This window comes from Phoca vitulina, unplaced genomic scaffold (genome assembly GCF_004348235.1).
Source record: "Phoca vitulina isolate PV1807 unplaced genomic scaffold, GSC_HSeal_1.0 scaffold7, whole genome shotgun sequence".
NCBI classification, from domain to species: Eukaryota; Metazoa; Chordata; class Mammalia; order Carnivora; family Phocidae; genus Phoca; species Phoca vitulina.
The window spans coordinates 63502358-63519050 of NW_022589710.1; the positions used below are offsets into that span (position 1 = coordinate 63502358).

At 38.6% G+C, this 16693-nt stretch overlaps 1 protein-coding gene across 4 annotated transcripts in view; it reads right to left on the reverse strand.

Moving 5' to 3' along the window:
* The window catches only part of ATG2B (autophagy related 2B), a 79887-nt gene that overhangs the window by 29197 nt on the left and 33997 nt on the right, over positions 1-16693 (reverse strand). For all 4 annotated transcript variants that reach the window (XM_032405879.1, XM_032405880.1, XM_032405877.1 and 1 more), the window contains exons 13-24: positions 15976-16068; positions 15652-15840; positions 13160-13433; positions 11503-11605; positions 9244-9436; positions 8827-8969; positions 3719-3876; positions 3163-3335; positions 2561-2711; positions 1619-1818; positions 1371-1451; positions 72-178 (exon numbers count right to left, since the gene is read on the reverse strand). In XM_032405879.1, the coding sequence (XP_032261770.1) occupies positions 72-178; positions 1371-1451; positions 1619-1818; positions 2561-2711; positions 3163-3335; positions 3719-3876; positions 8827-8969; positions 9244-9436; positions 11503-11605; positions 13160-13433; positions 15652-15840; positions 15976-16068 (1865 nt within the window). The remainder of the gene's footprint in view (positions 1-71; positions 179-1370; positions 1452-1618; positions 1819-2560; positions 2712-3162; positions 3336-3718; positions 3877-8826; positions 8970-9243; positions 9437-11502; positions 11606-13159; positions 13434-15651; positions 15841-15975; positions 16069-16693) is intronic.

Sequence of the window (16693 nt, forward strand, 5' to 3'; positions counted from 1 at the left end):
TGAATTACGCATTTTATCAAAACAGTACATATTTTGAATAAAGCTTTATTTTGTTCCACTTGTGAACTGACCTATAATCAAGTGCACAGCTCCAGAGGTGAACGTGAAAAGTTGTAAACGAAGTTGGAGGATTATATCCCAGAACAGGTTCATCAGCAATATTCAAGAAGTATAAAATCTGTAATCACAAAAATATAAAATGCCCTGCTTTAGAAGAAAAAAAAAAAAGTTGTGACCAGGATATCTTTAGTACCAATGTAAAATATCTCACAGAAAAAGCAACGATTTATTGGGGGGAAAAAAAAAATCAATGCTAAAAGGAAAAAAAAATCATCATTTTGAAGTAATTCATTTTAAAAAGTATTTGCAAAACCACTCGAGTTTGAAATGAAAAGAGAGTCCCATCTGACAACTGCAATGCTACAGAAGTCTTGAGAAAATTGTATCTTCTCAAAGATATGATTCATATCAAAATCATTATACAAACTAAAGTATGTATAATATGCTATGCTTGCATATTATTTTGCTTGGGACAATTCTTGAAAAAAATAAACTTTGCTAAAGATTACTTAACACTCCATCTGGTTGTCTATGTAATCCACTTTTGGGAAAAGTTATTTTTCCTTAAATTATACCTAGCTCAGTCTGAAAACCAGATCCTCTTACTAACATCTATTCTCCTGTATTTCTATCTAAATGAGGTTAGATTAAACCTCCCCCTTACAACTGAGTTCAGTGTTCACATCAACCATCTCTCTACCCTTGCTACACAGATCTAGGTCTCCTCAGGTCTCCTAAATGCTTTTATGAAAGCGCTCTGAAAACTTTCAGGTATAAAATATTATTTTCCAGCACAAAGAAAAAGCTCCTCTTTCTAAGGAAAATGAACAAGAGTCACAGTGTACTAATTTTCATTCTCAATAGAAAAGAACCAACTGTATTGCATTAATCAAACACTGGAGATTAATTACAGAAATCTCTATAAATGCCTCGAAGCATGTCATTGGCCTAGGGAGTAACTGTGAAATGACGGCACGTACGGAGTGAGCACAAGTCAGTGCATCACCTGCTGCTCCTCTGTGCCTGGTACTCTACAGGTTCTGGGACACGGAGTCCCTTCCCTTAAACGACTTAAAAGATAACTCTGTCTTTGAGATGTTTAGGGTTGAAACTTTAAGGTAAAAAATCAATTTCGTTCTGGAGTGGTGATAATGTTCTATTTCCTAACCTAAGAGGTGGTTATATAGGAGTGTTTCCTTCAACGATATTTCTGTGCACACTGATCATTTCCGATTTGTGACTTTACAGTCTGTGTATTACATGTCAATATAAAGTAAAAAGTAAATCAACATGTACATAACAACTCGTACCTGCTCGTGCCAGCTAAGCCCAGAAGGAAGCATTCTGTGCTGGAGTGTGGCTCCTTTCAACCCCACAGCAATGAGAAATTCCTGTACAGACGACACAAAAAGTTACACTGATCCCCTACATAACCCTCGAATTCAAAACCTGGAAAGTTTTTCTAAGAAAATAAATGTGTTGCTTTTATGCAATCACTTTTAGCTAGTAATCAAATGAACGGCAAGTCTTTAATGGTATAAAAGTACAAAACACAAACCTTCGTATTGGACTCTGATTTATCAGATAGTATTTTAACTGCAACAGAGAGCATATTCAAAGTGTCTCCTGCAACGCCATCTGAAGAAGCTCTACTGAGGCCATCTTCTTCAGAGGAATAAATAGTAGGTTCCAACCAGTGTGGACGTGTTGAACTGGGCAGTCGTGTTTCTGTAGGAAGAATCACTCCATCTACTACACCTACATCGACAATGAGGTGACAATATAACAAAATGATAACCTGAAATTAGTTCACAGACTTTCACAACTCAAAACAAAAATCCATATACTCCCACTGAATATACTATAATCCTGGAGGCAAAATGACCAACAACCAGCTTGGCATTAATAATCCATACCTCTGCTAATGTTGGTATGACTGACAGTACCCTACTTAAAAAAAAAAAAAAATTAAGATGAAATGCTAGGAAAATTAAATAGAAAAATCTGATAAGCATTAAGACTGTGCAAAGTATTGTTTTCTACACTTTGGGGGGAAAAAAAGAATGTGTATCTTCCATTCACAGGGTAACAGGGAATGTGCTCAAAAGATGGTAAATTCCTTTTGTTACCAAAAGGAAATGCTGCTTGAGAGAGAGTAACGAATGTAAAGTCCCATCAACTCATCAGTGGATAGTAAGATACAGCACATCCATAAAATGGAATATTATTTGGCAATAAAAGAAATAAAATACTATTATACTCGGATGAACCTTGAAAACACCATGCCAAATTAAAGATGCCAGTCACAAAAGACTATATATTATATCATTCCATAACATCCAGAATACACAACCCACAGAGGCAAAGGAGATTCGAGGTTATTTAGTGCTGGGGGGTGGGGGGTGTGAGGGCCGTGGGAGGTTAAAAAAAACTTTATTAAACAAAATTTCAATGGGTCTGAACAGAGGTGAACAGAACACACACTCAACACGTGCGCTACCTTTGTGGTACAGACGGAGACTACTGGAATGAAGGCAGATGTAGTGCTTGTCATCACAGCCTTCATACTTGGTCACACAAAACAACGAACCACTGCTGAACTCTAACCAGAATTCGCCATGTTTATTTTCCAACAGCTCTCCATTATCTTGCTAATAAAAAGATCAGAAAAACATAGAAGTCATTATTTAAATGCAGAAAAGTCAGAATGCCCCTTGGGTTGCTCCTTCCTGATTCAGCCTAGAAGATTCTCCCACATGGCGGCAAAGCGGTCTGATTCTCAAACCACGCAACGTGGTGGCATGAAATGCTATGCAGGGTCCCCTCTGCAGAATGAATCCCTGTACTTCACCCTCCTCTCTAACAGGTAAATTACTAGTGATCACCTCAGCAGCCGAACCAGCACATTTGCCAAAAGAAGGTCCACACAAGGTCTGTCTTGTGATCCGCAGTGAAAAGCTTACTCTCCAAAGCCACTGTCACTGCAGAACCTTTCTCAGGCACTGAAACAACCTCCTGCCACCTCAATGATGGCAGGTGTAACCACGGTCCATTTAAAATAAGATACACCTGAAACAACATTCTGGCTTTGCAAATCCTTACCCTGACATCTGTAAACACTGCCATTAGTCCATGGTTAATACTCAGAAGAACTGAGAGAAAACTCTGCGAGTTCTTGTTCTGAGAGTCTAGTTTTTTTTTCCTACGGGAACGATAGTTGGGATCCACAGTAGAAAAATACTGCAACGTCTCCTCCTCAGATCCACTCTCCTCATCTGTGAAAAATAAATGTCATAGTGATACGGTTTGGACAGCTATGGAAACAGAATAGCAACTGGAATATTATCACAAAAATACTTATTTTACAACCTGTTTTTTTACCAAGAATCTGGCATGACAATAAAAATGTACTTTCCGTATTTTTCTCTTTCCCACTGAACTTAAACCAATGTACATACTATCACTATAAAGATAATATATTTGATAATATTCTCAATATGTAGATACAAGTGGAGAAATACTATAAATTACTATATCATAAAATATAGTTACAAGGGGAAAATATCCAAGAAACATTTTAAAATCTATCAGTTGAAAAGGTTACTACTTTATTGCTAAGCCTGGCATTTTAAGTTAGAACAAATTTAAAATATATTACCGTAGTGAACTGTGGATTTAAATGGACTAAAACTATCTTTGTTGAAGGTATTAATCAGCTGACTGGCTACAGAAAGACCAATACCATAGGAAATATTTTCAAATGTCTCCACTGGTGATGGAGCTGTTGGTTCCCACAGCAGCAAGTCATTAAAGATCCTATGGAAGACAAAAGTTGAAAAATACATAACTCATAGTTCAACTGAAGGTAAACTCACGAACATGTCTTTAAGAAGTCACATGAATAATAATTTTTCTAAATGGGAGATAGAAATTAGATCCTACAAAGGAGGGTTTTCTGTTTTAAGTATTAATTATGTCCTTTCAATGGAAAAGTTACTGATACAGCTTGACTGCAGGACAGTGAGAAAGGAATCTGTACAATTCGGTACCTAATTAGCTACCTGCCTGGTTTTACCTATGTTGTGTACATCAAATTACATACACCTAAATGCACTTTAGAGGAAAAAGTTAATTTAAAAACTGTAAAGAACAAAGGAAAGACTGTTCACACAGGAGAGCACTCTGTAAACTATAATACACCACGCACTGTCTCATCTGACCCCACCCCACCCCCAAACCCATGGGGCAGCCAAGAATCATTACTCTCACTTCACACTTGGAGAAACTGCCTCATAAAGGTTAAGTGCCTTGCCCAAGGTCATACAGCTAATTTGTGAAAGGGCTGGGGCCACAGCCCGGATTTTGTCCAGCTCCCAATTCAGCTCTCCTCCTTACTCACTGTTCCTAGAGATAACTGCTTTCTCTCTCTCTCTCCCCCGCCCACCCCACCACCCCAACAGAAAGCACAGCTTTCCTGGGAAGTGTGCATGGACTAAGAATGCATACAAAACGGAACAAAGAGAGGAAACCTTCTACCAGCTGCACAGCCAAGTCAATACTAGTGATTAATGGGTGATACCCATCAAACTAGACTACCAGCACATCCTACTTTTTAAAGAAATCTGTCACTATTCAGATGCCCTCCTGCTCCTACCCCGCCCCCGCCCCCCAAGATCACCCCTGCTCTACATTTTTATAAATACTCAGACTTCACAATGTCTTCTCTGAAGCCTGTTGTTAAGATCTGGACCCACAGTGAATCCCTCACATACATAACTCTGTCATGGTGCCTACCACAGTATTTTCTTGCTTCCCCTTCTGAGACTGTAGCCTCTCAGAGAGAGGGCCTTAGGTGTTGGTCATCTTTATATGTGTGGCATGGCATCTTTATAGCACGGTGGCTGTCACGTAGCAGGCACTGAGGGTTTGATGATGAGAGGACCAGTGGACGACTCACATGGCAGGAATGCCAAAGGCCCAGCCTCCTCATAAAGCCTAGTGTGAATACCAATCAAGGTGCCCCCCTGGCCCTTCCTGCGAGAAGCCACTTGTCTAGGAACTTCCCGGGCTTAGGAATTCCCTAGGAATTCCCTAGGAATTGTCCTAAGCTTCTGAAGCCCTAGAAAGTATAAACCACCAGGACTGAGTATCGTGACTCTCAGTAGACTGAAATCCCCACCCCAAAAGCTCTCCATCTGGAACCATCAATAGGTGAAGAATACTAGGGATACGTAAGTCTCATCTCAGATACAATGACAGCTATGCCCCCAAACTGTGTGATACTCACTGGCTCACTGCTTCTTGGATATATTGCTCACAGGACAAAAGAAACAAAAGAGTCTAAACCCAGATCTTACTCTAAACTCCTCTGTAAATAAATAATGACAATAAAATGAAGAATTTTCTCAGGAAATGCCCTTCCTTTACCTTATTCCCTACAACCATTCTCTTATCTCCATAGCTAAGAGAAAGTATTAATTTATGTAAAACCTAAATATAAGTTTTATATGATTTTGCGTTTTCCTTATTTACATGTTGGTCTAAACCCAGTCTTGATATCATTAATACTGTAAAACATTGGATGAGGTTTCTAACACCAAGAAAGAAAACACTTAAGATACTTAAGGACACAGGGGCATCTGGGTGGTTCAGTCAGTTAAGTGGCCAACTCTTGATTTTGGCTCAGGTCATAATCTCAGAGTTGTGGAACTGAGCCCCGGATGCGGCTCCTATCAGCAGGGAGTCTGCTTGGGATTCATTCTCTCTCTCTCTCTCAAATAAATAAATAGATCTTAAAAAAAAGAGAGATATTTAAGGACACATCACCATGATTCTGTGGCTATGAGCCTGAAACATGACAGACAATATCTAATTTAACAAAGCTAGTGAAAATTCTTTTATATTCTAAAGGACTTCAATGGAAAAAATTCTCCTGTACCTGAGACTGTCTATCTAAAAAGAGCCCGTTGACTAAGGCACTAAAGGAATAAACCAAGATTTTAAAATGTATGAAGTTAAGGCAGAGTTGGTTATATCTCCTGCTCAGAAAGTTATTTTAATGTATGAAAATAAAAACTAAAAATAAATTTAAAAAATTATATAGATAAAAGGGCAATATTGAAACATTTAGCAAAACTCGAATGGGGTTTGAAGATTAAGTAATGCAGAATATTAATATTCTCATTTTCTCATTTTGATTGCTGAATTATAATTATGTGGAAGAATGTCCTTGTCTTTGGGAAATACACAAGTGCTCAGGGAGGGGCATCAGGTCAGTGGCTCTCAAATAGTTAAGAGGGGGAGGGGAAAGCTCTATGTTCTACACTTGAAACTTTTCTCCAAGTCTGAGAATATTTTAAAACTTTAAAATAATATTAACTCAAAAAAATAATAAAAATAAAATATTAACTCAAAATAAAAACAGACCTATTCAAAGCCAAATAAGGGGCAAAGAATTCACACCCTGAAGAACTTAGATATGTGATTTATAAATCCACAGGGTGAGGAAGCACTCCAACATTTATACAACTGTAGGTACCTGAGAGCCGGAGAAGTGGGCAGAGTAAGGTAGAACAGAAACGCTCTTCAGCAACCACTATTTAACCAGCTCTGCAGAAGAACACATACTCTCTCGTTCCCTGACTTGAGCAATCAACCGCCCCACCTGCCATACTGACGGACGTCCCCCGTATGCTAACCGCTGCTCCTTGGGACTACTCTCCAGCACACCCAAGAAGTCTGCTCCTATCAGGTGAGCTCGATGTTCAGTATATTCACTAAGTGTCAACTGTGTTTGGCCTCGAATGTGCTCATCTCACTTGTATTTACTCTTGTAAGTATACTTTAACTCAATATTATGCTAACAGATGACCTAAATATACAGACTGAGGTGGAAAAAATCTTAAAAAACCAAGAAAGATTATGAACTCAGATTCCTTTGAAACTATTTTTTCAGTAACTGAAAACTGTAAACAAAACCTTTCAGGTATACATTATGTGAAACTTCCAACCTGTGGCTCATATTAAAAGGAAGGGAAAAAAAAAAGGCCTTGTCTTGTATTTTAAAAAGAAGTTATAAATGAACATATTTATAAACTGAATGTTTAAGGTGCATATTTCTGTTCTGATGTCCCAATTTAACCGATGGCCACCTGCTCAAGCAAATGCAGAACAGAAAGAGAAAGAAATGGATTAAGCTCTTCTGACCTCTGGGCTAGACCCTGAACTAGTCGTTTCGTTTTGCTCAGTCTTAGCCTTGCAGATCTGTCAACTCTTGGTAGATATTCCTAACTATAAAAAGAAGAATGGTCTAGAGATCAGTGGTTTCCCAAACTTTAGATCATGTGTAACAGCTAAAAAAAACAAAACCTATAAAAGCCTTCTGATATGAATTTATAAATTATAGGCTTCTACTTATATACATTATGTAGAATATAAAACAAATATAAAAATATAAATTTTAAAAGACTTAGGGTCAATTAAGTCAATTAAGCCGCCAACTCTTGGTTTCGGCTCAGGTTGTGATCTCAGGGTCGTGAGATTGAGCCCTGCCGTGTCAGGCTCCATGCTCAACACGGTGTCTGCTTGAGATTCTCTCTCCCTCTGCCTCTCACACTCTCGCACATGCTCTAAAATAAATCATTAAAAAATAAAAGTTTTAAAGTTGAACAGAAGAACTAACATTTTCTTCCTCCACCTCAAATAGACTATCCTGTGAATCTCATCATCAAGACAACTCAACTAAATAGATCTTTCTGGAACTTAATTTTCTGATTCTAAGACCAACAATCCTGGTCACTGGTAGGCAATAAGGAGATCCAGAGCTTATTATGAACAGTTAAGGAATAAAGGAGCAGAGATATCGGATATCAAGTAAATGTACAGCAGAAACAACAGTGCAGCTTCTAAAGATTAATAGAAATGAGAATCATGTCTTACATATGAGAAGCTAGTGATGACCGATACTAAGAACATCTTTTTCTAGAAAAGCACATGACCACCTTTCAGGTCTACGATAGAAGTGATTCCTTCAGTGGATGGGAATGATACCAGAGGACTACCGAGTGCTTACTGTATGCCAGGCGCTATTCTCCGAACTTCTCAAGTGCTGTATCATCTAATCCTCCAAACAACTCTTTGAGACAGGTTCAAGTTATCATCTACATTTTACAGATGAGGAAACTGAGCTTAGAGCAGGTAAGTTGTGAAGGTCTTCCAAGTCTAGGCTCTTTTAACTCTAGAATGCTATTTATTTCAACATATTTGCTTGGTACGTATATTTAAGGATATTATATAATTCTAACAAGATGCTTTTTTAAACTCTGAAAAAAGATGCTCCTTGTACAAAGACTCTAGGATTCTGATTCTACCCTGGCACGTGTTAGCCCCCCATATAAGCTGCTCCCCTGGCACCTGTTGGCCCTCCATACAGGGGTCTCCCAACTCTTTTCATGTCACTGCACACACAGAAGACATTTACTCAGTACTCTGTGGTACGGTGACAGAGAGCAAATAGCCAACAAAGGTGGAGGGAATAAACATCTCACATACAAGTAACCCAGTTACCGGACACACTGGTTAGGAAACTCTGCTATGACAACAGCCCGTCGGAACGGTTAACAGTTTTGTAATCAACACCACACAAAGTACCCAGTGATGGTAGATAATATTAAAGCAAGGAAAGAAAAGGGGCAAGTGGGGAAACAGGGAGACAGTTAGGCAGAGAAGTCCAATCCCAAAGACTCAACTAAATGTGTTTAAACTCACCTATTATAAAGCTTCTCATAAAACCTTTTATTAGGTAGTGTTACATGAATGCTGGGTAACGTAAGTTCCAGCACATAGTGAGAATTGCTGATTGCTTTATCCTGAAATTCTGTCATTTCCACAGGGTCTCCTGGCATCACCATCTAAAATACAATAGTTTGGTGAAAAAAAGCATGAAATAACCATTTCATGTTTAAAATAACAGGAGCATCTTCTTGCCCTATCCATGGGACTTTATATGTAAACAAACAAATAAGCATGTAACTTTTAACCAAGAAAAGAAATACTATTCAGTCTTAGAGTTAAAAGCGTAGCAATAACAGTATACAAAGTACTTCTTCAAAAAACAAAGAATGAAAATGACTGCTATATGGTAAAGGATAATTCCTTCATTGCTCACTTCATTGCTCATTTTACCTGCTCGTTTTCAAACATGACTCTACGAGAAGAGAAGGGAGAAGGGGCTGGTCTTCGCAGATCACAAACATCCTTCAGGGAATGAGCACCCCCTTCCTCCTCTTCCTGATAGCGGCCATCACTCTCTTCTTCCTCAGCTGCTATTCGCTCCAAAATGGAATGCACAGCTGGTGGATTTAATTTCAGTACAATTCTGACAGCAAAGACAATTTAAAAAATCAAGGTCTAAGTGTGAACAGCAAGGCTTTAACTTTCCTGCACTCTGATACAAAGACAACCGATGATAGGATTCAGCTTTTCTACAAAGTCTAATTGTGTCTCATGTAACCACTTCTGAGTGTGCTATTAACTTCAAAATGTAGAACAGATGAAACAAATAAAAGAAGGCTATTAACACTTCATACTTGGCTAACTGAAAATCTGACCTTGTGAGGACAAAAGATTATCTTTCAATTTCATCAATAGCCGACAAATGTTACCTAACAATTCTATTTATTTTCATGAAACCAAATGCTTCTGGGGTCTGTTGTGCTATTACAGAATATTGCACACCTAAGAGACCTTCTATCATAGAAATTATTCAAATGGAAAAACAAAGACTCCCAAGAGAATAACTTAGAACTGCAACAACAAAGTAGCATTTTCCTTCAGGAATTTCAATAACAAAAGGCTTGCCTTGTTGCTGTATTGAAGCTACAAACCTGAAGTAAAGGAGCCCACGCCCTGGGCCCCCGCTTTCCTACTCCATGCACATCACTAGCAAAGGCTTTGCAGTTTCCTTCCCAACACTGTCCTGAGGAGGCCTGGTGCCCTCAAACCAAACCTCTGTGGGGCATCTACGACGTGTTTTTCCCCTTAGTTAAGTGGTGCCAGTTGGCTCCTGTTAATGAACAATCGTGACTGTTTCCTAATTTATAGACATCTAAATGTAACTTGTGCTTCCAAATTAACTGAAGTAGATCCATTTATGATGAAAACTCATGCACTAAACCACTCATTATCAAGCACGTCCTGATCACACCTATCCTAAGAGCCTGCTAGGACTGATACACAGGGGCAGGTGTAAAAAAGGCTGGCAGGAAAATGGCACAAAAAAAGGTCACTTTAATTCTCAGATATCAAATATTCAGTTTTCAATATAATAAAAAGTAATTTCAAGTAAACTAAGTCCTTTTAAATATATCCAAGCCCACTATCAGGCTATTAAATTAATAGTCTTGTTACAGTATATTATAATGAGTAATTAACAAATGTTAATAATTAATAATCTCTAATAAATATACTTTATTAATTCTTCTAAGAAATCCTGAAGCAGTGGTTCTTAACATCCACCTGCACACTGGAATCACCTGCTGTAATTTTTAGACTATCCTGATGCCCAGGCTCTATCCCAAAATCTCAGGGTGGGGCCCCTGAGTATTTTGTAAAAGTTTTGTAAAAGCCCAGATTTGAAAAACAGTGTCCTAGGGGCGCCTGGGTGGCTCAGTCATTAAGCGTCTGCCTTAGGCTCAGGTCATGATCCCAGGGTCCTGGTATCCAGCCCCGCATCGGGCTCCCTGCTCAACGGGAAGCCTGCTTCTCCCTCTCCCACTCCCCCTGCCTGTGTTCCCTCTCTCGCTGTCTCTCTCTGTCAAATAAATAAATAAAATCTTTACAAAAAAAAAAGCAAAAAAGAAAAACAGTGTCCTAAAGCAATCACGGACTATAAAATTCACTTAACAACTAACCAAATGATGCCATATAACTCTTCTACTGTAGCTCTGAACTATTTTTTTAAATGGTTAATAATTCTTTTGTGCTTCTAATTAAACGGGGTAACTTGAGACCAGGGAACACATTTTATACCTCCATCTCTCACAGTATTGACACATACCTTTCATAGAGTAGTACACTCAATATGGATTTTTCAATTTAATTTGTCCATCTTTCTCTGCGTTCTCTCATCAGGGCTGAGTATGTTTAGTTTAAATTAATAGCCAAAATGCCGATTAAAAGTACTACAGCAGGGGCACCTGGGTAGCGCAATCGGTTAAGCAACTGACTGCCGGTTTTGGTCCAGGTCATGATCTCAGGGTCCTGTGATCAAGCCCTGTGTGGGGCTCCAGCTCAGCACGTGGAGTCTGCTTAAGATTCTCTCTCCCTCTCCCTCTGCCCCTGCTCCCCCCCTAAAAAATAAATCTTTAAAAAAAAAAAAAGTACCACAGCATTTTTTTTGAAAGGATCTCATTAAATGTCTACCATATACACCTGCTAACTCACCGTGGCCAGTCAAAGTCATCTGATGATGCTGTATCTCCATCTACTCCACTAGACACATGGAAAAACTTAATAGATGGTTCTCCTTTATCTTCCTGGAATGACCCTAATAAAACAAGACTGATTAACTAAAATGCATTTCTTCCCAAGTGCTGAAAGAAAAGATAGTTTCCTCCTAACATAAGCAAAGATCTCCTAAATCAGGGACATAGTGCAACATTAAGTTGCATAGCACTCATTCTTTTGTTCCTATTGCATGGGTACATGTGGGGAGACAGGAGGAGCAGATAATGATGATGTTTTCTGTTCAAACTCAAATTCTTAGGTACCAAGTGTAATGTGTCAGGTACATAATCATGACATAGTAAATTCGGCAGTTGCCACTTACTGCCACTGAATGCTCATTCTACATAAAAGTTTATGCACTTAATCTAGGAACATAGAGATAATAACTGTATTTCCTAAATGTTTTGTACCAAGCACTGTAAGAATTACTTCCATTCACAATAATCCTATGCATGCTTTTTCAGTCCATTTTACAAAGAAAGACTTTCCTCCAGAATAATGAGTTTCTTCCCACTGTAGATAAGAGAAGATCAGACAACCCCTAAAGGCCCTTTCATGAAGTCATAATCAGCAAGTCAATTGTAAATCTCTGTAAAGATGTGTAAAACTCAGAACAAGGGAAAAAAACTTTGCAGCCTATTCCCTGAGATGGAGGAGCAGGATATGGTGGCACAGGGAGGGTGTGGTTAGAGAGGGTGAAGTGGCAGAGGCAGGTTGTTTATGAACCACAGAATAAAACGTCAGAATCTTCCAGAGGTCCTCATACACCTGGTTCACCCTAAGTCAATACATATTCTGTTAGATGACAAAAGCAAATACAGAAAAACTGTCAATAGGTTTTACAAAGGAAAGTCACCAAAGATTAGTATGATGATTGAAAGCTCAAGTGTGAGACTTCGGTTGGAATCTTGATTCTGCCATTTACTACCACACAGTCTTGGAAGGTACCTCTTCTTAAGTCTATGGATTCCTCACTTATAAATGATAAAAAATAACTGGAAATTATTAATAAGCCTACCATAACCATGACGATGAAAGGAAAGCAGTAACGTGTGAAGTGCTTAGTACAGTACCTAACACAGAGTGGCACTCAAGAAATTCTGGTTACTTTCAGCCCTACAAAAAGTAAGTAGTCAGGTGGCAATAAAAATGTAGTTAAAGGAGCGTCTGGGTTGGCTCAATTGGTTAAGCGTCTGCCTTCGGGTCAGGTCCTGATCTCAGGGTTCTGGGATCAAGCCCTGCATTGGGCTCCCTGCTCAGCAGGAAGCCTGCTTCTTCCTCTTCCTCTCCCTCTCCCCTGCTGGTGCTCTCTCTCTCATTCTCTCTCTCTCTCCTTCCCTCCCTCTCCCTCTCAAATAAAATCTTTAAAAAAAAGTAAGCTACAGCACTATACTCCCTGCAGAAAAGTATTTTAATAAAGTGAATAATCATGCTTAGTAATTCTATCACATATTGGTATACAATATTGGAAAAAAGCCATTACTCTTGCTTTCTAACGCTGTCTATATTGGGGGCAGCCATAGACTTTTTCGTGATGTTTGCTTGAGTAGTAGTTTGTTTCTGCTCTGGCTCTTATAGGCATGTTCAATCTTACCAACTAATTCTCTAAAGGTAAGTTCCAATTTAATTTGTTCTGGGGTTGATCCTCCTACAAATTCAGTCTTAAATTCCAGGTCTGTGAATGCTAAATGAAGGATCTCCTTTTGAAGCGACTTCTTAAACCACGGTCCTCTTTCTTGATCTGACCGAAGATCAGGTATTGGGAAGCGAACAGAAAGGTTTAACGCCGGTGTGGCCACTTGCACTGACACCCGACAATTTGCAGGATTATGTGAATCATCCAGAAATACTTCAGTGAAAGCCTTGTGCTAAAACACAAAATATCAAAAATATGTCAAAACATCAAATTAGGTAAACATAAATGACAGTAATATTCAACATTACAATATGCATAATCACTATTTCCTCATTCAGTATAATGAACTAAAATACAATTCAAATTAACTACTACCATATTTAGTGTAATGAAATTCTATAATGTAATCGTTACTGATAAAACTTCAAATAACTGGCAAAAGTTCAACCAAATAAGTCAAAATCAATCAATCAAAATAAAAACCAAACCGAAGTGAAGACACAGGAGCTAGATGGACACACGTTACTGAAGACTAAAACCACCAGCATTAAATTAGGTTATCAATAAGTCCAGTACAGCTAAAAACCAACTCAACATTCAGTTTGAAGGATTTATCTCCAACATGCTCCTTTAAAGACTTGATGTGAAATAAGACAGGTCATGCCAAGTGCAAGGGCCCGTCCCTGACGTGACTTTGTATTTCCAGGACTAAGCCTAGAGCCTGGCACAGCCCAAGTTCTAAATATTCACCAATGACTCACTGTGAGCTCCCATCCAACCCAAGGGTATGAGTCCATCAAACAGCCCTTAGAAACCAAGACAGGGCGCCTGGGTGGCTCAGTTGGTTAAGCGACTGCCTTCGGCTCAGGTCATGATCCTGGGGTCCCGGGATCGAGTCCCGCATCGGGCTCCCTGCTCGGCGGGGAGTCTGCTTCTCCCTCTGACCCTCCCTCCTCTCATGTGCTCTCTCTCTCTCTCTCATTCTCTCTCTCAAATAAATAAATTTTAAAAAAAAAGAAACCAAGACACATATGCACCCTCTACTCAAAGCCATGTTATAGCAAAAGGGTCAAAGAACATGCCCTTCAGGGGCACCTGGGTGGCTCAGTCCTTAAGCATCTGCCTTTGGCCCAGGTCATGATCCCACGGTCCTGGGATCGAGCCCCGCATCGGGCTCCCTGCTCAGCGGGAAGCCTGCTTCTCCCTCTCCCACTCCCCCTGCTTGTGTTCCCTCTCTCGCTGTGTCTCTGTCAAATAAATAAATAAAATCTTAAAAAAAAAAAAAAAAAGAACATGCCCTTCAGATAAAAGTCTATTTCTGTTTGTTTTTTGTTTTTCTAAAACGTAATGAAGCTTCTAAAGCTTTAGCCCAGAGTACACTGCAGGTGGTAACACTCCACTTCATGAATCAGTGTCCAACACCTCCTGGATTAGGGAGTTCCTTTCTTACCCTGGACTGGGATTTTTAGCACACCTATTTTCTCTCTCCCCGCTCTTGGACTTTGTAACACTAACCCCCACTCTCAGCAAAAATAACCCAAGAGATTAACCATCATCCCAGCACATCTATGGCTAACAGTAAATATGCACACTAGCCCCACAGAACTTGAAATAACTAGTAATTGGTGACAACAATAAATAAAAAATGCTGATTTAATGTGACTACCCACCACTAATTAAGGGAGAAACAAGTAGAAAAACACCTCCTCCCTTTTCTTTTAACCAAAGTTTTCTCTATCTGTTCCTGGTCCAAGAGCCCCCCAGTTCCAGCCGAAGATTCCTCACAGATTTCTTGCAAATGTGACTTACTTAAACTGCTTAGAAAAGACACCATGCACCAGACAGATCTAAGTAAAGTGACCTAATGTGATGCTCAATAACACAATGCTATAAATTATGTTCCCACTTTCAAAAGTGTACCTTACAATATATGGGCTACATTTTATAGGTAGATCAGGTAGTTTACTAAATGTGTGAATAAATTTTCTACAGATATTATAATCGCAACTTACAAAATTCAAATAAACACAGAGAGGGAAAGGAAATCCAGTTCTATGCTCTAACATAATCAGTGCTACCAACTGGTATATTTCTATCCATTCTTTCTCTATACCTCAATTTTATTTACACAGTTGTGATAAAAGTTTCTGTGGAATAATATGTTTCACTTTTTCTCTTAATACTCCTTCATGAGCTTTCTTCATGCGGCTACACCATCTTTATAACCATCATTCAAAATGGCCACATAAAATTTCACTCAATATATTAGCAAACCTTATTCAGCTAGCCTACCATCTAGACATAAAAGTCTCCATCTTTTCATTATGAATAATGCTGTTTTAATATATGCTACTTAATCCATTAAGGATACTTAAGCTCAGAAATGATCCCAATAAGCCCATTAGCTAGCTATAATTAGGATTAGTATTTGTAATGTTCTGAATACTTACCAGACTAGTATGTTTATTGTATGAAGTATACATGTGCGATGCCATCATTTCTACCGTAGTAAGCTTCTGTGGTTGAAGCAAAGAATTTAACCTGTCCACAATACTGATATCCAGCTCACAAAACACAGGATTTAACTTAATTTGTAATTCTGCCTTCTGAGGAACAGAACTAAGTCTTGCTTGATTACCCTTTAAAAAAAAAAAAGGAAAAACATTAATATGATCACTAACAGTACTATAAAATTTAGTGGAAACTGTATGATTGTGACAAAATACATATCAAATGAAAATTTATAGGTGGTATCACACAATAAGGCTTCTTACCTGGGGTCCTTTATTCTCAGAATGCTTATAATGAAGCTGAAGACACACAGGCGGATGGGAATCAGTTCGTTCTTTGGAATGGAACATTAAAAGCTTACAAACAAAGACAAAAATAAATGTAAGATATTGAACTGTAATACATCCCATGAATTAACAGAGGTGCTAGTGGTGGAAAGACTTTTTTGAAATCAGGAAAGCTCATTTTACATTTCATTTTGGTCATTCACAAGCAATGTAAATCTTAAGACAAGTTAATTTCTGTGATACTTAGTATCTCGTCTGCAGAAGGTACATGAGAATTCAAGTGAATTAACGCCCAAGAAAGTACTTTGAAAATAAAATAATGTACAAGGGCAAAGTTAACAGCAATAAATGTTATCTTGATAACTTTGAAAAGTTTCTCTAGCACACACTTTTAGAATTGGAAAAAAAAATCAGACTAATAATAAATAAACAAAAGACACTGTGCTTGTCTTGAACAGTGCTTACTAGCACACTGCAGGTATTCAGTATTTGTTTAACAGACTTCTGAAATTAATAGTGCTTGGAAAATTAGGGAAATAAAGTCATCTGTCCCATAATCTGTCTGCCACTCTAAAACAAGTCAACTCTAAAAAATTCTAACAGACTCTTACAATGACCTTGAATGCCATACTTTAAAATGTTTCAACGAAATACAAATGCGTACACATGCACACTTCCTTCCTCTAATGGCTTC